The 17,357-nt window shown below is 38.8% G+C and overlaps 1 protein-coding gene across 1 annotated transcript in view; it reads left to right on the forward strand.

Annotated features, from left to right (window-relative positions):
* The first annotated feature begins 324 nt into the window (after positions 1-324).
* Positions 325-17,357, forward strand: part of SLC5A8 (solute carrier family 5 member 8) — a 66,016-nt gene continuing 48,983 nt past the window's right edge. Inside the window, exons 1-5 of the mRNA XM_044226624.1 lie at positions 325-732; positions 5,925-5,990; positions 7,445-7,496; positions 13,907-13,974; positions 15,032-15,186. Of these exons, the coding sequence (XP_044082559.1) occupies positions 382-732; positions 5,925-5,990; positions 7,445-7,496; positions 13,907-13,974; positions 15,032-15,186 (692 nt within the window). The 5' untranslated portion in view covers positions 325-381. The remainder of the gene's footprint in view (positions 733-5,924; positions 5,991-7,444; positions 7,497-13,906; positions 13,975-15,031; positions 15,187-17,357) is intronic.

The raw sequence follows: 17,357 nt of genomic DNA on the forward strand, positions 1-17,357 counted from the left end.
AGTTCGCGGCGGAACGCAGCTGAAGACTCGGGTTCTCCCAGGTGTCCGCGGCCACCCCGAGCCCTGCACCAGGTGAGGGTTTAGCGTGGGGGAGGGGCCCCTCTCCCCTCCGAAGTCCCAGTTAGAGGAGGTGCGCTGGCTCCCCTGGCGCAGAGGCCACTGACGGCGCCTTCTCACCGACTCCGGGCCGCTCGCGGCCAGCTGGGGGACGGATACCTGGAGGACGCCTCCAATCCCCGCGGGCGCCACGCCCGCCGCGCCGGCGGCCGCGCGGGAATAAGTAGAGAGCGCCGGGCCGCAGAGCTAAGCGCGGGCCCGGGCAGCGCGTCGCAGGGCCGCCGTTTGTACGCACGGCCTGGGCAGCCGCACGACCGAGCGACCATGGACCCGCCGCGGGGCATCGGCACCTTCGTGGTGTGGGACTACGTGGTGTTCGCCGGGATGCTGCTCATCTCGGCTGCCATTGGCATCTACTACGCCTTCGCCGGGGGTGGCCAGCAGACCTCCAAGGACTTCTTGATGGGCGGCCGCAGAATGACTGCCGTGCCGGTGGCGCTGTCCCTCACCGCCAGCTTCATGTCGGCAGTCACCGTCCTGGGCACCCCCACGGAGGTGTACCGTTTTGGGGCCATATTCAGCATCTTTGCCATCACTTACTTCTTTGTGGTGGCCATCAGCGCGGAGGTCTTCCTGCCGGTGTTCTACAAACTGGGAATTACCAGCACCTACGAGGTAAAAAGGGGGAAGGGGACGCTGGGGAGAAAAAGGTGCAGGGCTTTTCAGGGTCTTGGAGGGATTTTCCTGATGGCAGACTCCGCACCATATCGAAATCCCTTCCTGTCCAGGTCCATGACCTCCCCTGAGGTCCCCTTTTGGGGGGAGAGTTGTCCACTGAAGGCAACAGAATCTTTGGGGTTACTGGCATGAGCTCAGTGAAAAGGAGAAATCTCCAAAGTAAACGCAATGATTTGGACTAGTGCTCACAAAGGCCCTTTCTACTTTTAGCATCTTTGATTCGGAGTCAAGGGGAAAGATTTTAATACTTTTTATCCTGGGGAGGGCAAGTGATCAAATCTCAGCCCCTCCTCCTTGAAAGGAATGGCCTTGTCCCAGATTCCCAGACACCATTCGCTTTTCCGGGAAAGTTGGAGAAGAATTTGCACTCTCCCCTCTTTGCTTCCACGCAGGCATGTTCCCTGGAGAGACAGATTCCCCAATGGTTAAGGTGCTGTAACGAGTCTCAGTACCTGCATTTGAGACCAGATTCTACATTTACTAGCTGGGTAAACTTGGGTGATTAATTTAACTTTTGTGCCCTATTTTTTTTTTTTTCATCTTAAAATGAAAACGATACCAACTACCTTATCCATTTGTTGGGAGGGTTAAATGAGATGATTCAAATATAGCATTCAGAATAGTGTCTGGAGCAGGGTGAGTCCTGGACGAACGCTGACCCTAAGTATTTGTGGTGGTAGGGGCAGAGGTGGTTGTTTTGGGGTCACTAGGAAGACTTGGCTGCAAGGTTATCCAACAGGCCTACCTTCTCTGTATCTGAAAAGATGATTAAGGAAAAAGATCTTTCCTGACGCACAGCTCCGCTGGTTATAGGTGTTCTTCGGTTGTCTGCAGGAAAGGGCCTTGCAAAGATGGGGAATGTTTGGTTTAGTTTCAAGAGCTGTTGAATGGGAGTGCGGGATTGGGGGTGGGGCATAAAAGCTCTGGGGTGTGGAGGGGCCTGTTCAGTGCCCTCACTGGTCTCCTTTTCCCAGGTACTATCCCATGAGCAACATGGATAAACAGGGCAGAGTTTCCTCTTTCACAGGTCATGATCCAAAGGGTGATTACACTCATTCCCTAGTCCTTGAGCTTAGGTACTGAGTGCTCTAATCCAGAGCTACTGGAAAGGTGGTTTCCTAGTGAGGCTGGTTCAACTGGTGCTGGTTACAGGGCCTCAATGGCACAAGTGTTGGTGACAAACGCCTGGGCTATAGTGACGCCATCCAGGGCGAGGCACCCCTGGGGCAGCATGCCTTCCACTCACTGGCCATTGTGTTTGGGAGAGTTCAGTCATCATCCCAGAAGTGAGCAGGATAGAATTTCTCTGTTTTGCTCAAAGGTAACAAAGCTGGCTGTCCCAGACCAAACTGTTTTCTTTCTCTTTTTTTTTTTTTTCTTTTGACCCTTAGGGTGTTTTGAAAGAAAATTAATTTAGCATTTCTGATGTTAAGAAGTCAAATAAAATTCCAGATTCTAGTTTCTTTTGAAAAATTAGAAGCCTGAGAGTACCTGGGTGGCTCAGTTGGCTAAGCAGTTAAGTGTCTGCCTTTGGCTTAGGTCATGAACCCAGGGTCCTGGGATTGAGCCCCACGTCAGGTTTCCTGCTCAGCGGGGAGCCTGCTTCTCCCTCTTCCTCTGCTGTTCCCTCTGCTTATGTGCTCTCACTCTCTTTCTGTCAAAAAAATAAATAAAATCTTTACAAAAATTTAGAAGAGTGATGACACTGGGCTCACATTCCCTGTGATGCAGGAACTCGTTTTAAAGCCATTGATTTCACCTCCTGTCAGTTTCTTTATTGAGGCCTCATTATATCGTTATAGGTGCATGGTTACTTTCTTATGATAGAGAAATCTTTATCTGCATTTTTGTCTTCCTCAAAAGTGTGAAAGAGAAAAGGGACAGGGGTGAAGGGAGTACTTGGTTTTTGAGAGAGAGATGAGATGACATATTTCTTAATGGATATGAGGAATATTTCAACATTTTAATATATGAACACCTGGCTGATCCACTGGTGTATGTTACCTGATGAGCCCTTGGGCAGTTTGCATCCACGGGCTCTGATGTGTAGTTAACCAACTCTAGAACTCAGAAGAGGTTTCAAGAACCTTGCAAGAGGACTTCAGTCCCCAGAGAGGAAGGCTCCTCTAATAAGCACTGACCCATGCCTCCTAAGGGGCAGCAACATTAACTCAACCAGAAACAGATTTCCAACACATTTCCCGTGGTGGAGCCTGTTAGCAGGGTTCCAGCCAAAAATGACATAAAGTTAATGTTTACCAAATGTTTAATACATGTGTGGCACTGGGCTGCATGTTTTGTACACATGCATTATCTGAATCAGTACTCTAAACAATCCTTATGAGGGGGGTACTATGAGAGCCCCATGTTGGCAGACAAAATTAAGCTACATGAGAGACTGTGAGACAAAGTAGACACATGCCTGGGACTATGCAGTGGTGCCTCCTGTCTGCTTCTGAAAGCTCTGGTAAGTCTGTTATACACCCAGGCAGGGCTTAATAGAGTGCAGAGAGAACAAGAGAAGTAGAACCAAACACCAAGGGGTTGGGAGTGCTGGGGGTGCTCATGACTTGCGGGTGCCCAGCAGTAGGGGTCAGGGAGATTAGGTAACATGCTTTGTCCCTGACAGTTGGCCATAACAAACGCTTTCTTGTAAGTATTTTTTGCACGTTTTCTGCTGAGAGGTGGAACCACCTACACAGAATAAGAAGTCCAGCATCGAGGGATACCTTGGCATTCTAGCTCAAATGTGAAATCTCTTCCTGCTTACATTTCTTTACTAGAATTGGCTGTTCAGAAGCACTTTTGTTATCTATTTATCCCTGCCTTCAAAGTATAGGCCTGATAGGTGTTTGGCCAATTCCAGACTCACAGACAAGAAGTAAAATACAGGGATCCAGTTTCATTCCCCACTTTTTCAGGATCTTTCTGGATCCATGTAATCTGTGTGTTGGATCTGAATTATCCAGAATATATGTGTGTGTGTATGTATCTGTGTGTGTACATATATGTGTGTGTGTGTAAAATATGTATTTTTGGATTATATTTGTCTTTATTATTCATATACATTTATTTGTGAATATGTATGTATGCTTATAATTGTGAATTATATTAATCTGTGGATTTAGATCCAACTTCTTAATGTCTTAGTTTTGAATTACAGTTTATAATATTTCCCCATCCATTTATATCATTCAATAGTTTCCAAACTCCTGCAAAGTAAGAGGGAAAATAATTAATACTGTGATCCTCAATTTCAAGAAGAGAAGCCCAAGATCTCCAGTGACTGCCCCAAGCTTGTGCAGTCACAAGTAGGACTGGGTTGAGGGCTGGAGCTCCTCCCCAAAACTATAATGTGCTGCATATTTTTTTACCTGTCAGTTGTTTTAGAAGGTCCTACTATGTGTCAGTGCCACCTACTCAAAGCTATGGTTGGTTTCCTTGCTTACTTATTTGGAATAATATAGTTGTTCCCTGTCCAGATTTAGGCATTAAATAGTCCTAGACTTGCACTGCGGCTTTGAGAGCTATAAGGTTGCAACTCTGGTGTTATCTCTTAGCTCCGGTGCCCTTTCCTCTAATAGGTAGTTCTGGCCTCAGAGAGTTGTTGAGAGGACAGTGTACACAGCAAGTAGTCTATAACTGTTACCTGTGATTATGGAGCAAAAATATCTGGTGTCGTTTCTCCAGACTATTACTTAATGTCAGTTTTTCCTTCCTCCTTTTTTTCTGGTATGAAGACTGTTGTCAGCTTTAAAATTCCCTCTACGTGAGTAATAGGATTCTAGTTAAAGAATGTTTGAGACCCCAGCTTCTTCCCAACTTCAAAATTCTATGATTTTAACTCTATATTATAACATATAATATAGGAGATGAGCTGACTATATTTCAAGATGTAGCAGATACCAAGGAGAGTATGAAAAATTGGCAGGGTTGTTGGCTCTGAACAGAAACTGACTTAGGCCAACCTAAGTAAAAAATAATTTATTTGGAAGGATATAGGGGTAGCCCATAGAACAGAGTGAAAAGCTGGATGAATAGCCTGTGAAAAGGACAGAAGCCAGTGAAGCCTCTTTAGGCCACTGTTAGATCAGTCTGCTTCTGTTTCAATCATTTTCTGTCTTTATATTATACATCCAAGAGCCAAATACCCATTGGAGAGAGGAACTGATTGGCTGAGCTTAGGTCATGTGATCATTCCATAGTCAAAAGAGGCAGGACACCTTGATGGACAAGTCCATCACAATTGCCTGCATTGGGAAAGGGCTGATTCCCAAGTGAATCAGGGAAATGTCTGAAGTAGATAGCAAGAAAAGGGGAGAAGAGCACTTCACTCATTTTGAAGTTGCAGAATATAATCCACTTAGGTGAGATTCTGGGAAAGCCAAAACTGGGGATGGAGAACAGATCAGTGATTGCCAAGGTTTAGGGTTTAGGGAACAGTTTGACCGTAAAGGAACAACATAACAAAGTTCTCTGAGGGTGATGGAACTATTCTGTATGTGTGAAAATCCAATGAACTGTACTTTAAAGCAAGAGCCAGTTTTGGTATATGTAAAGAAAAATAGTAGTAATTAATATAGGAATACAGAATACAAATCACTTATGAAGTTGCTTTAAATTTTTTAAAAATTCAATTTAGTTAACATATAGTGAATGTGTTATTAATTGCGGAGGTAGAATTTGATGATTCATCAGCTGCATTTAACACCCAGTGCCCATTACTTCACGTCCCCTCCTTAATGCCCATCATCCAGTTACCCCATTTCCCCATCAACCTCCCTTCTAGCAACCCTCAGTTTGTTTCCTATAGTTAAAAGCCTCTTACGGTTTGCCTCCCTTTATGTTTTTATCTTGTTTTATTTTTTCTTCCCTTCCCCTATGTTCATCTGTTTTGCTTCTTAAATTCCACATGTGAGTGAAATCCTGTGGTGTTTGTCTTTGTCTGACTGACTTCTTTCACTTTACTCTCTGGTTCCATCCACATTGTTGCAAATGGCAAGATTTCATTCTTTTTGATGACTGAAGTTGTTTTGAATTTCTAACCCCTTTACTTCTTAAGCAGATCATTTTTTAAAAGGTATATAAAGTTTTCACATATTAACCATTTCTTCTTTTTTTGGAAACAGTATTTAGAGCTCCGGTTTAACAAATGTGTCCGTCTCTGTGGAACAGTCCTCTTCATTGTCCAAACAGTAAGTCACTCTCCCTCAGTCTGCTTTACCTTCCGTTGTCTAAAATGTTTTCAGCCAAGGCACCCGGGCTAAACTTATTTGGTAAACACAGGAAAGATAGAAAAGAGGTGTTGAAAGTAGGAGTAAGCTAAAAAGGGAAAACACTTGTCATTACTTTCCATTCTTCATCCACGTTGCTGGAGGCCTGTCATGATTATTGTCTCTTCATTTATATCCATCTTCCTCTTGGCAGCTGAGTGCTTTAGGGATGGCTTTGATCATGGAAGTCCAGGAAGGACTTTTCATTCTCATCCTTATTTGTAAGTCACTTCTCCAATCACACGCTACCGAAGCATTTGCAACAGTGTCCCAGAGTGCCTTTGTAAATTGTTTAACTTGACTCCATTTTATGTTTCTGTAAATCGTGTAACTTAGATTGGTCATTGGTAAAAGAAAGGAGCCCTTTGGGGTCTGGCAGAGATCCTGACAAAGAACTGAAGCTGGTAGCTTGCATTTACCCACTGTTCGGACCCTCTTTGTATAATTTTTAGAAATGCCTACAGAAATGAAAAGTGGGGAACAGGTGTTAGAAAGATGGTCCATGGCCTTGTTTTCAAATCTTCAACTTGGTCAGGATAATGACTGTGAAAGTCTGGTTCCTTCTTGCAAAAAAGAGGAAAGCTTTAGCATCTGCCACTTGAAGGACTTACTTCCGTTGATCTACCCATGTAATATAATCAATCATTCAAATACTGTAATATGGATTTTTTCATAATATGTTTTTATAGAGTAAACATGGACTCATAGAGAATCATAGAACCATAATACATTTTTATAGAAGAAAATCACATACAATATATATGATATATTTGAAAGATCAAATGCAGTTGAAATGATGTTCTGAGAAAAAAGACCATATTTATCATACCCTGGATTAATAAATATTTGTTAGGTGTATGAATGAAAAATTATATATAGAAAAGATGGAATATGATTTTTGTTGGATCTTAGGATTTTTTTAGTGTAAATACATACTTTTGTTTAATTAGTGAGCATGAAAACTTTTTAAAACCAGTTTACAAAATTTTCAGTTTTCCCTGTTAATTATGTAGTGATTAAAATAGTTTGAAATCATGTGAATGGGGAACCATCTCCTTTTAAACTTGTATTTTTTCTTCCTAATTGTTTAGATTGAGGAGAGTTGATTTCAAGCTTGAGGGGATGAATCAGTGACTATCTGCACTAAGCACCATGTGAAAAGTCCATAATTTTTAACAAAATGGGTCATATAAGCTTTTTGTAAACTGTGACTACACCACAAACAGGAGAATCAACTCCACTTAAATAACATTTTCAAGTTACAAACATATTTTATTAACTATATTGAAACTACTGTTTTAATTCATTGTTGAGGTTATAGAAAAAATTGACTATTTATTTTATAATTCATACAGTTTGTTTCTTTTTTCTCGTAGATTTTGTATACTGGAATTGTTATTTATGCCCCTGCCCTGGCTTTGAATCAAGGTATATTTTAGAGTTACCAGTTATGTCACTTACATTTTGGGGGTCATTTTTAATAGAACTTATTCTCTCTTTGAGGAGTAGAGAGGGAGTTGGAGGGATGTTTCCAGTAACCTTCATCAGCTTGAGGGGAGCAAGATGGGCTTAGTGTTTAGCAGCTTCTTTGCATTTCTGGATTGATAGCTCCAAAAGATCTATGATTAATAGAAGGGCAGACTTCCCAGAGGAGTGAATCTCTGAAGTGCCAACCCATCATGCTCCACTCCTTCAGAATGAAGGCCCCCTATAGTCTAAATCATGAATGGCTGCACTTTCTTCCTTGGTGAAAGTCCTTAGTCAAGAGGCTTCTGTGTTACTCAGCTCAGCTCCATCGTAAAATGTGGCAGAGAGAGAGCTTTCCTTATTTCCATTTCTATTGTTGTCCAAAATGCAAGAGAAGGAGATCTGTGTGATTTGAAGTATCAGCTCACTCCTAGTGACACAATGAAAGTGGCTATGGTGTCCTCTTTAAACAAATATATGACAATGGTGCTGATTGACACACTCCTGTACTCTCTGGTTTTGGGTGTATAAAAGCCATGGAACTGGAATAGTTTCCTGAGGCAAAGATGCCTGTTAGTCATATCCTTAAAAGGCTTTGGGAAAACCCCATATCCTTTGGATTCTTATCAATCAGATGTTAGTTTATCATTTATGCTTCCTTATGAAATGTACAGGTGTACTCTGACGGGAAAATGTGATGCAATTCCTGAAGTTAATATAAAATGGAAAGCCCTGCTAAACCCACACTCTAATTTCCTGCTTTCATGGCAGGTGGATAATAATTATTACCTAAGTCTATAAAGTACAACAGTATCATTATAAAGTATTCCATTATATAACATGCTCTTCAATTCTGAATGTCAGGCATGTTCCAAGTCAGTATTACCAACATCATGATCGAGCCATTTCATGTGTAAAGAGCTAACTTATAAACTTCATAAGTTACCTATTGGCAGTAAGTATAATTAAAGATGTGGCCTTAGGGTTTTAAAGTGCAGTTCTGGCAGTAAGAGAGTTCTGTCTTCCATCTATGAAGAAATCAAGGACTCTGATCTTATCAGTTTACTGGGCTATTCCATAGGAATTAGGGCCCAAGAAGCTGCTGAATTTTGACCACTTGAATATCAGTTGCATATATTACTGTGACCAAAGATAAATATAGTACTTGGTATGCAACAGATGTGCCATAGAAACTTGTTTAACTGAAATGAATCTTAACACTCTCTAGGTCCAAACATTTTCATTTTACCTTTTAAAAAAATATAGAAAACTTTAAATAAATATATGCTAGAAAAAAGAAAATAGTATATTGAACTCTAATGTATACTTTACACGAAAAATTATCAACTCTTGGTTCAGTTCACTCTGTTTACCTCACTAGAGGATTTTCCTGTACATCTGAAGTATTTCCTCATTTCATCTGAATTCAGTATCTTTTAAAAATAATGATGTGCTAATTTTTTCACTGGGGTATAATTATAACATTGTATTATATTATAATGATTTAAGATTTGTATATATTGCAAAATGACTACCACAATGTCTAGTTAACATCTGTCTCCATAAAAGTTACAAAAGCTCTTTTTCTTGTGATGAGAGCTTTTAATATTTACTCTGTTGGCAACTTTTAAATGTGTAATACAGGATTATTAATTATAGTCATGTACCTTACATCTCTGTGACTTGGGTATTTTATAACTGGAAGTTCATTCCAGGATGTTTTGTACATACAATTATATCATATTCATATCTAAAATATTAACATTATTTTTGGGATGCCTGTGTGGTTCAGTTGATTAAGTGTCTGCCTTTGGCTCAGGTCATGATCCCAATAGTCCTGGGATTGGGCTCCCAGCTTAGCGGGGAGCCTGCTTCTCCCTCTGCCTGCCGTTCCCACTGATTGTACTCTCTCTCTCTGACAAATAAATAATCTTGAAAAAATAAATAAATAAAATATTAAAATCATTAAAAAAAATCAATATGAAGTCAATGTTCAGCTTTCCTTGATTTTTTTTTTCAGTGTTTGTTAGAATCAGGACTCAAATAAGTTTATGCAGATGCAATTAGTTGATTCGATAAATTTCTCTTTCTCACTTTTAAAACCTTTTTCTTTATAAATAGGCTCCACACCTAGCATGGATCCCAATGCAGGGCTTAAAATCACAACCCTGAGATCAAGACCTGAGCTGAGGTCAAGAGTCAGATGCTTAACTAACTGAGCCATACAGACGCCCCTCTTGCTTCTTATTTTCTTAATATTCATTTATTTATTTATTTGACAGACAGAGATCACAAGTAGGCTGAGACACAGGCAGAGAGAGAGAGGGGGAAACGGGCTCCCCACTGAGCAGAGAGCCCAATGTGGGACTCGATCCCAGGACCCTGGTATCATGACCTGAGCCGAAGGCAGAGGCTTTAACCCACTGAGCCACCTAGGTGGCCCCCCTCTTGCTTCTTAAAATTAAAAACCACTTTTTGTTGAAACACAACTTATACACAATAAAATATACAGAAATTAAGTGTACAGTTGAACTAGTTTTAAACAATTGTACATAGTTATGTGACCACCACCCAACTAGATACAGACTATTTTTACCATTTAATCCTAGGAGATTTTCTTGTGCTTTTTTCTGATAAAGAAAGAACTGCCAACCCAAGCTGCCACTTTCTGATTTTTTTGTCAACCATGAATTAGTTTTCCCTTTTCTTAGATTTTATATAAATGGAATCATGTAGTGCCTCTTTTGTAACTGGTTTATTTTGCTCAACAAAATATTTTTCAGGAGTTCATTCCTGTTTATTGCTAATATTTTATCATCTGTATGTCTACAGTCTGTTTATCCATCAACAACGTTGGGCACTTTTAGGCCATTATGAATTAAGACTACTAAGATCATTCTTGTGCAGGTTTTGTTTTGTCTCGCTTTGCTTTTTTTAAGTTCATTTGCATTTGTTACAAACTTTTAAAGCAGAATGTGACTTGAACACTGCATTTCCACTCACAGAACTTGCTGAGTTACTTTTTGAGCAGCTTTACAACACACCTAAATAGGCTTACAATTTTGCTAAACAATGCTCTTCTTTGGAAAACATGCCATATAGATAGTTATTCCCATCAAGTTGGTTCAGTTTAACATACGAGTTTCTAGGTGCCTGGTACATGCAGCTGATAACTATAGGAGATAGAAGATTTAAAAAATAGATCCTAGAAGGTAAAAGTTGTTTTAACCAATATTTTTCTTTTAAACATCAAGGTATAACTCAGAACACTTTAGTGACAAAAAATTTGGTCCTTACTAAGGAATCTGCTTGATTGCGAAATACTTTATTTTTTTTTAAGATTTAATTAATTTATTTATTTGACAGACAGAGATCACAAGTAGGCAGAGAGACAGGCAGAGAAAGAGGAGGAAGCAGGCTCTCTGCTGAGCAGAGAGCCTGATGCAGGGCTCCATACCAGGCAGGACCTGGGATCATGACCAGAGCCAAGGCCAGAGGCTTTAACCCTCTGAGCCACCCAGGGTCCCTGATTGCTAAACACTTTAGACCACACAGTCAACATTAGTTTACATACATCTTAAAACAAATGTTACCTTGTTCCGTTAAAATAAGCCTGTGTGGAACTAGGAATGAAAAAGGAGCTGGGCTTTAGTTCCTAAATATCACAGCATCTCACTCACAAAGAAATCTTATCTTCCCCTTAAATAGTTCTTGCCATGTCATAGAGATTTTTAAAATAGTAACAAAAATAAAGAAAAACATCCTTGAAATATATTATCCCCCCCCAAAAAGAAAATATATTACCAGAGGGAATAAAGATAAAGTATTGAATACATGTACAAATAATTCTTGGGGCAGCACTTAGTCTGCTTCTTCCATATGTGATATGTTGTCATCTCCTTTGAGGGGCAACATCTCTTTGGTTATGGCAACATTGCCAACATCAGCAGTAGCGTCATCTTCATCAATACCAAGACCAGATTTGGTCATCCTGTAGATCCTGGTAGCATGTGCCTGAGGAGTTGCTTTTGACATATATTTTTATCTCTATTGGTTGAATACCTGGAAGCAGTATAGTTAAACATAAACCCATGATAACCTAGTACAAGGCAGGTGCATGTACAAAATTTAAGAGAAACTGGAAAACAATTTTTCTGAATGGTTGTATCATTTTACATGCCCACTCCACAATGTGTGCATGTCCAAGTTACTCCAGTTGTGCTTCTGCCCTGGCTTTGAATCAAGGTACATCTTCTTTTTTTTTTTTTTTTGAAATTAACATATAATATATTATTTGTTTCAGGGGTACAGGTCTGTGATTCATCAGTCTTACATAATTCACAGCATTCACTATAGCACATATCCTCCCCAATGTCCATCACCCAGTCACCCCATCCCTCTCCAGCAACCCTCAGTTTGTTTCCTGAAATTAAGAATCTCTTATGGTTTGTCTCCCTCTCTGATTTTATCTTGTTTCACTTTTCCCTTCCTTTTCCTGATGATCCTCTGTCTCATTTCTCAAATTCCTCTTGTCAGTGAGATCATATGATAATTATCTTTCTCTGAGTGACTTATTTCACTTATCACAATACCCTTTAGTTCCATCCATGTCATTGCAAATGAATCAAGGTACATCTTAACGTTATCAATTATGTCACTCACATTTGAGGCTAATTTATTATATAGGAAAACAATTGACTTTTGTATATTACAACTTTGCTGTAATCACTTACTAGTTTCAGTTTTTGTTACATCAATGATCATGTTATCTGTGAAAAAAGAAGAGTTTCATTTCTTCTTTCCCAATATGTATACCTTTTATTGCCTTTCTTGCCTTATTGCATTAGCAAGGACTTCCAGTAACTTCCAGTTAAAAAGGAGCAATGAGAGGGAACATCCTTGTCTTGGACCTGATCTTAGTGGGAAAGCTTTGACTCTCTCAGGTTTTTTTGTGTGTGTGTGGTTTTTTTTTTTTTTAAAGATTTTATTTATTTATATATTTGATAGACAGAGATCACAAGTAGGCAGAGTGGCAGACAGAGAGAGAGGAGGAAGCAGGCTCCCTGCTGAGCAGAGAGCCCAATGCAGGGCTCAATCCCAGGACTGAAAGACCATGACCTGAGCTGAAGGCAGAGGCTTAATCCACTGAGCCACCCAGGCGCCCAGACTCTCTCAGTCTTAAGTAGGATGTTAGCTGTAGGATTTTTGTACACAGTCTATCAAGTTGAGAAGTGTCCCCTCTATTCCTAGTTTACTGAGTTTTTATAATAAATGGATGTTGCATTTTGTCAGATGTTTTTTCTGCATCTTTTGATATGATCATGTGATATTTCTTTTTTTAGTGTGTTAATATGATAGATTCCATTAATTGATTTTTAAATTTTGAACCAGCCTTGCATACCTGGGATAAATCCCTCTCAGTCATGGTATATAATTCTTTTTATACTCTTATGGATTCCACTTGTTAATTTTCAATTTGCTGAAGATTTTTGCTTCTGTGTTCATGAGAAATATTGGTTTGTAGTTTTCTTGTAATGTCTTTATCTGGTTTTGGTATTAGAGCAATCCTGGCTTCTTAGAATGAGTTAGGAGGTATTCCCTCTTCTTCTATTCTGTGAACGATATAGCAAAGAATTGGTATAATTTCTTCCTTAAATTGGTAGAAATTACCAGTCAAACCATCTGGGCCTAGAGCTTTCTGTTTTGGAAGGTTTTTAATTATTGATTCAATTTCTTTAATAGCTATTGGCCTATTTAGATAGTGCATTTCTTCTTGCATGAGTGTTTTAGCCTATTGTGTCTTTCAAGGAATTAGTCCATTTTATATAGATTATCACATATATGGGCAGAGTTGTTATTCTTCCATTTAGAAAGAATATAATATGCCCCTCCACTTAGATAAATGGTAGCAAATTATATGACTTTTCTCTTTCTTGGTCTCCTCTTAGTAACATGCACAACTTGTCTTTCAAGGACTGGTAGAATAGTGTGTTTATTTGAACTATGAAGACACACACTTTCTGACCCCATTCAGTCTGGGTAACTACCTTACAGAATCAAGTTGTTTCTTAGCTTCATTACAATATAAATGCTTTTTCATGTACTTAATTTAGGCAGTGGTAGATCCAGGTATGCTCTCTAAGGGCAGAAACTAGTTCCATCTAACTTACCAAGTAAAATTTTAAACTTCATTTGTTTAGGGGCATTTTATGAGATTTGGATCTAGTTTTAGGCAGGAGTAGAGAAGTAGGTGGAAAGATAGGTGCCCCGTAAATAATATCACTTCCTTTTGATGATTTTTTAAGAAATATTTTTATTATACATGTTTCACAGTTATACATGCATTTTCTTTTCTTTTTTCCTTTTTACAGTCACGGGATTTGATCTGTGGGGTGCGGTAGTGGCAACAGGGGTGGTCTGTACATTCTACTGCACACTGGTATGTCAAGAACCTTATTTTTTCTTTCACTCTACCACTGTTTTGCAAAGTTGAAAATTCCAATACTTGTGTTCTGCAGACTAGATTGTTTGTATGTCCTCTCCTACTCTTACCACCCACAGTGTAACTTTTTTATAAGAAAGAGTCCAGCTGGGGAAAAATTTGATTCTTTATAGAGCATTTATTATAACTGAAACTTTTTTCTTTTACTTGAACCATTGCAGTGGTCCTGAGTCTTGTCTCCTAATTTACCCTTACTATTGCTAAATTATTATTTTTGTGTTCTTGCTATTTCTCAGCTTAGAAACCTAAGATATATTGCATGGAGCACTGGGTATGGTGCATAAACAATGAATCTTGGAACACTGAAAAAATTAAATTAAATTAAAAAGAAAAGAAAAGAAATGTAAGATAGTTTCCCATTGCCTAAAGGCAGGAATCGCAGTGAAAATATGTAACAACCAGATAGTATGGGCACTGGTATTATAATGGATGCTAGTTTCTAGAAGTGGTGCAACTCTTATGACATATCTGACATAATAAGTCTTAAGACTTCAGTGGATTTCTTTTAGAAGATGGGGATCTCAGGGAGGGGATAGTTCAGCCAAGGACATAGGGACTGGAGAGAGACACTGGGAAGTTTGTGTCAGTGGCTAGTACAAAACAATTTTAGTATGTCAACAACTGGTATGACCTTCTGTGTGCATACTTGATTGAATATCAGCCTTGCCTATAGGATAAAATCTATGACATTGCCTTTTGCAGTTTCATTCTGGCCACATTCAACATGTCATGGACTTTGAATTCTTTGTGCTTTTGTCCATGCTGTTTTCTCTTCTGGGATGACCTTCCATCTTCACCTCTGCTTCTGTCTGAAAGGTTGGCTTAAATCACACCCTCTTTCGAAGGTTCTCCCAACCTTACTGTCTATTACCTTAAGTGTATTCTTTGGCCAAGATCTATGTTTTCATTATTCTTGTCCAGCATAATATATAAGCATGTAGATGATAATAATGTCTGATAAGAGCATTAATCCTAATATTTTTTTCCCTCAAAGGGTGGTCTTAAAGCAGTTATCTGGACAGATGTTTTTCAAGTTGGGATCATGGTGGCTGGATTTGCATCTGTGATTATACGGGCTGTAGTGATTCAAGGTGGAATCAGCAATATTCTAAATGATTGCTATAATGGTGGAAGATTAAACTTCTGGAAGTAAGTTGCTATTTATCTCCTGGTCAATAGAACACTCCTTTTGTTTTTTTCTTTCCTATAAAAATAATCTCATCATTGAAGTAGATGGCTAAGAATGTGGTATGAAAAATTGAAGCTGGTATGTTAATGTGTGAGGGGTTTCTACCAGGTCTTTAAGGGGTTAAAGCAGTCAGATGGCTGCTTAATTACATAGACTGTAACTTCCTTCTGAGAAAGGATTGATAGAAAAAGAGCATTTTTCTTCTAGATATTAAAATCTGGAATTGGTCAAACGGTGGGGTAGTGTAATTAGGGAAGAGGGAGTGGAGAAATAAGAAAAGGAAACCTCTTAAGAGAAAAACACTAAAGGATCATGCTGTCATTCTGACAGTTCTTTGTTTTGAGCAGCCTAGAGAATTTTTCTATTGATATTGCCCTGCCAATATATATTATTATATTTCATAATTATATATGTACAAATATTTTATATTATATATTATTTCTAGAGTATTGACTAGAAAATTTATGACTAATGCCTCAAGTGTCAGTATATTGTACAATATAGCATATCCTCAACAGCTATTTAGTTTTCCTAGAGAAAGACCAGTGGAGAAACTAGATATTTCATCAGAAATATACCACACAGCTTAGAGGAATATTTAAAACACCTTTTGGTGTGGATCAGTAGTGCCATTCTTGTTATCATGTTCAATGTGGGAGGGGCTCATTTTCATATGGACTGGCTTATTTCCTCTTCAAGCAGTCCTACTTTGAGAGAGGCAAGCTGAAATCACTGGCAAGAAGAAATAAAAAAGCATTTCTTACTTGGTGACTCTCTTCTAGTTTTCTGAAAATGGTGCTAATGTTTGAGAAGAGCCTTTTCAGAAAATGGTCAAGGACAATGTGTTAATTGCAGAGATAAGTTGAATTATGATGTGTCAAGTTCCACTATTTTTAATAATTGCTTTTTAACTTCAAGACTGAGATTCCAAAGAAGAGCACCTCCAGTTATCCTAGCCTGGGCATTATTCCATCCCTTAGCTGTGGCAGAAAAGGATGTATTATTGACAACCATTTAGACTACTTTATGGTGAAATGGTCTTTTCGCCAAAGCAGATTGGGTTGCCATTACTAGAGGACAAGAGAATGGATACAGAGAAGCAGAAACAACTAACGGGCACTCAGAAGATCTTGCTTACTCCTAAATTTCCTAGTAGGCGAGGCTGAGGGGAGAGGATGTAGAATCATTAATTTTTCTGCAAGATAACTCTCACTTTGTACAAAGGCAGCCCATATTGCTTCATTGAAGTGACGAGTTATACACCAATAATAGATTATTAAAAGTAAAAGATTAGACACTTTTATGACCTTCACTATGGAGAATGCCAACTATTACATAATAATGAAAAGCCTTATTGTGTATCTCTTGTGTGTCTGATATGTTTGAGAATGTTGGTGGGCAAAATACCTGCTCTCGTGGTGATAAAGAAAGAGAAGGATTTTGTGTTGGTATTGTCTGTATGGTTATAGTTGTCATACATATTTTGTATGGCCTAAAACCACTAAATTGGGTATTCTAAATCTTGTCTTACTTCCTTCAAGTAGATTCCTGAAACCTTTTGGCTCTTGACTTCCATTAGCTAATATAGTAGCTATTTCCTCTATGGGTTAAAGGGTCAACACCCTTGAAACACTTAACTTTGATATGAAGTGTTAGAGAATGGAGTAGAGGCTCTTATATTTCCATAGGAATGCTGGGATATACATGAAATCTTAACACTTAACTCATCTTAAATATAAGATTGAAATGGATTGCAGAATTTCATAATTTTTAGAAAGTTTCTATGAAAGCCAATTTTGCAGAAATTTGTCAAACTTGTATATCATGGATGAACGAAATCATTCCTTCTAAGATATGCATTAAGAAGAGTTAAAACACATATTCAATACAGAAGTTGAGCTTTCTTTGTGACAATATTTTGGACTTAAGTACATGCATTTAGTGACTTTTCACTATTACCATTTAGCTTGTGCACACAGCATTTAAGAAAGTATGATTATAATGACATGGTAATTTTAGAAGATGAAAGCCTTTAAACTGCATTAATTGAGTTCTTGAGCTTGAATATAAATTAGAAATATGACTGTACATGTGTTAGGAGAGAAATTATATATGCAAAGTAGGTAGATTT

The sequence above is a fragment of the Neovison vison genome, chromosome 12 (genome assembly GCF_020171115.1).
Source record: "Neovison vison isolate M4711 chromosome 12, ASM_NN_V1, whole genome shotgun sequence".
Taxonomy (NCBI): Eukaryota; Metazoa; Chordata; class Mammalia; order Carnivora; family Mustelidae; genus Neogale; species Neogale vison.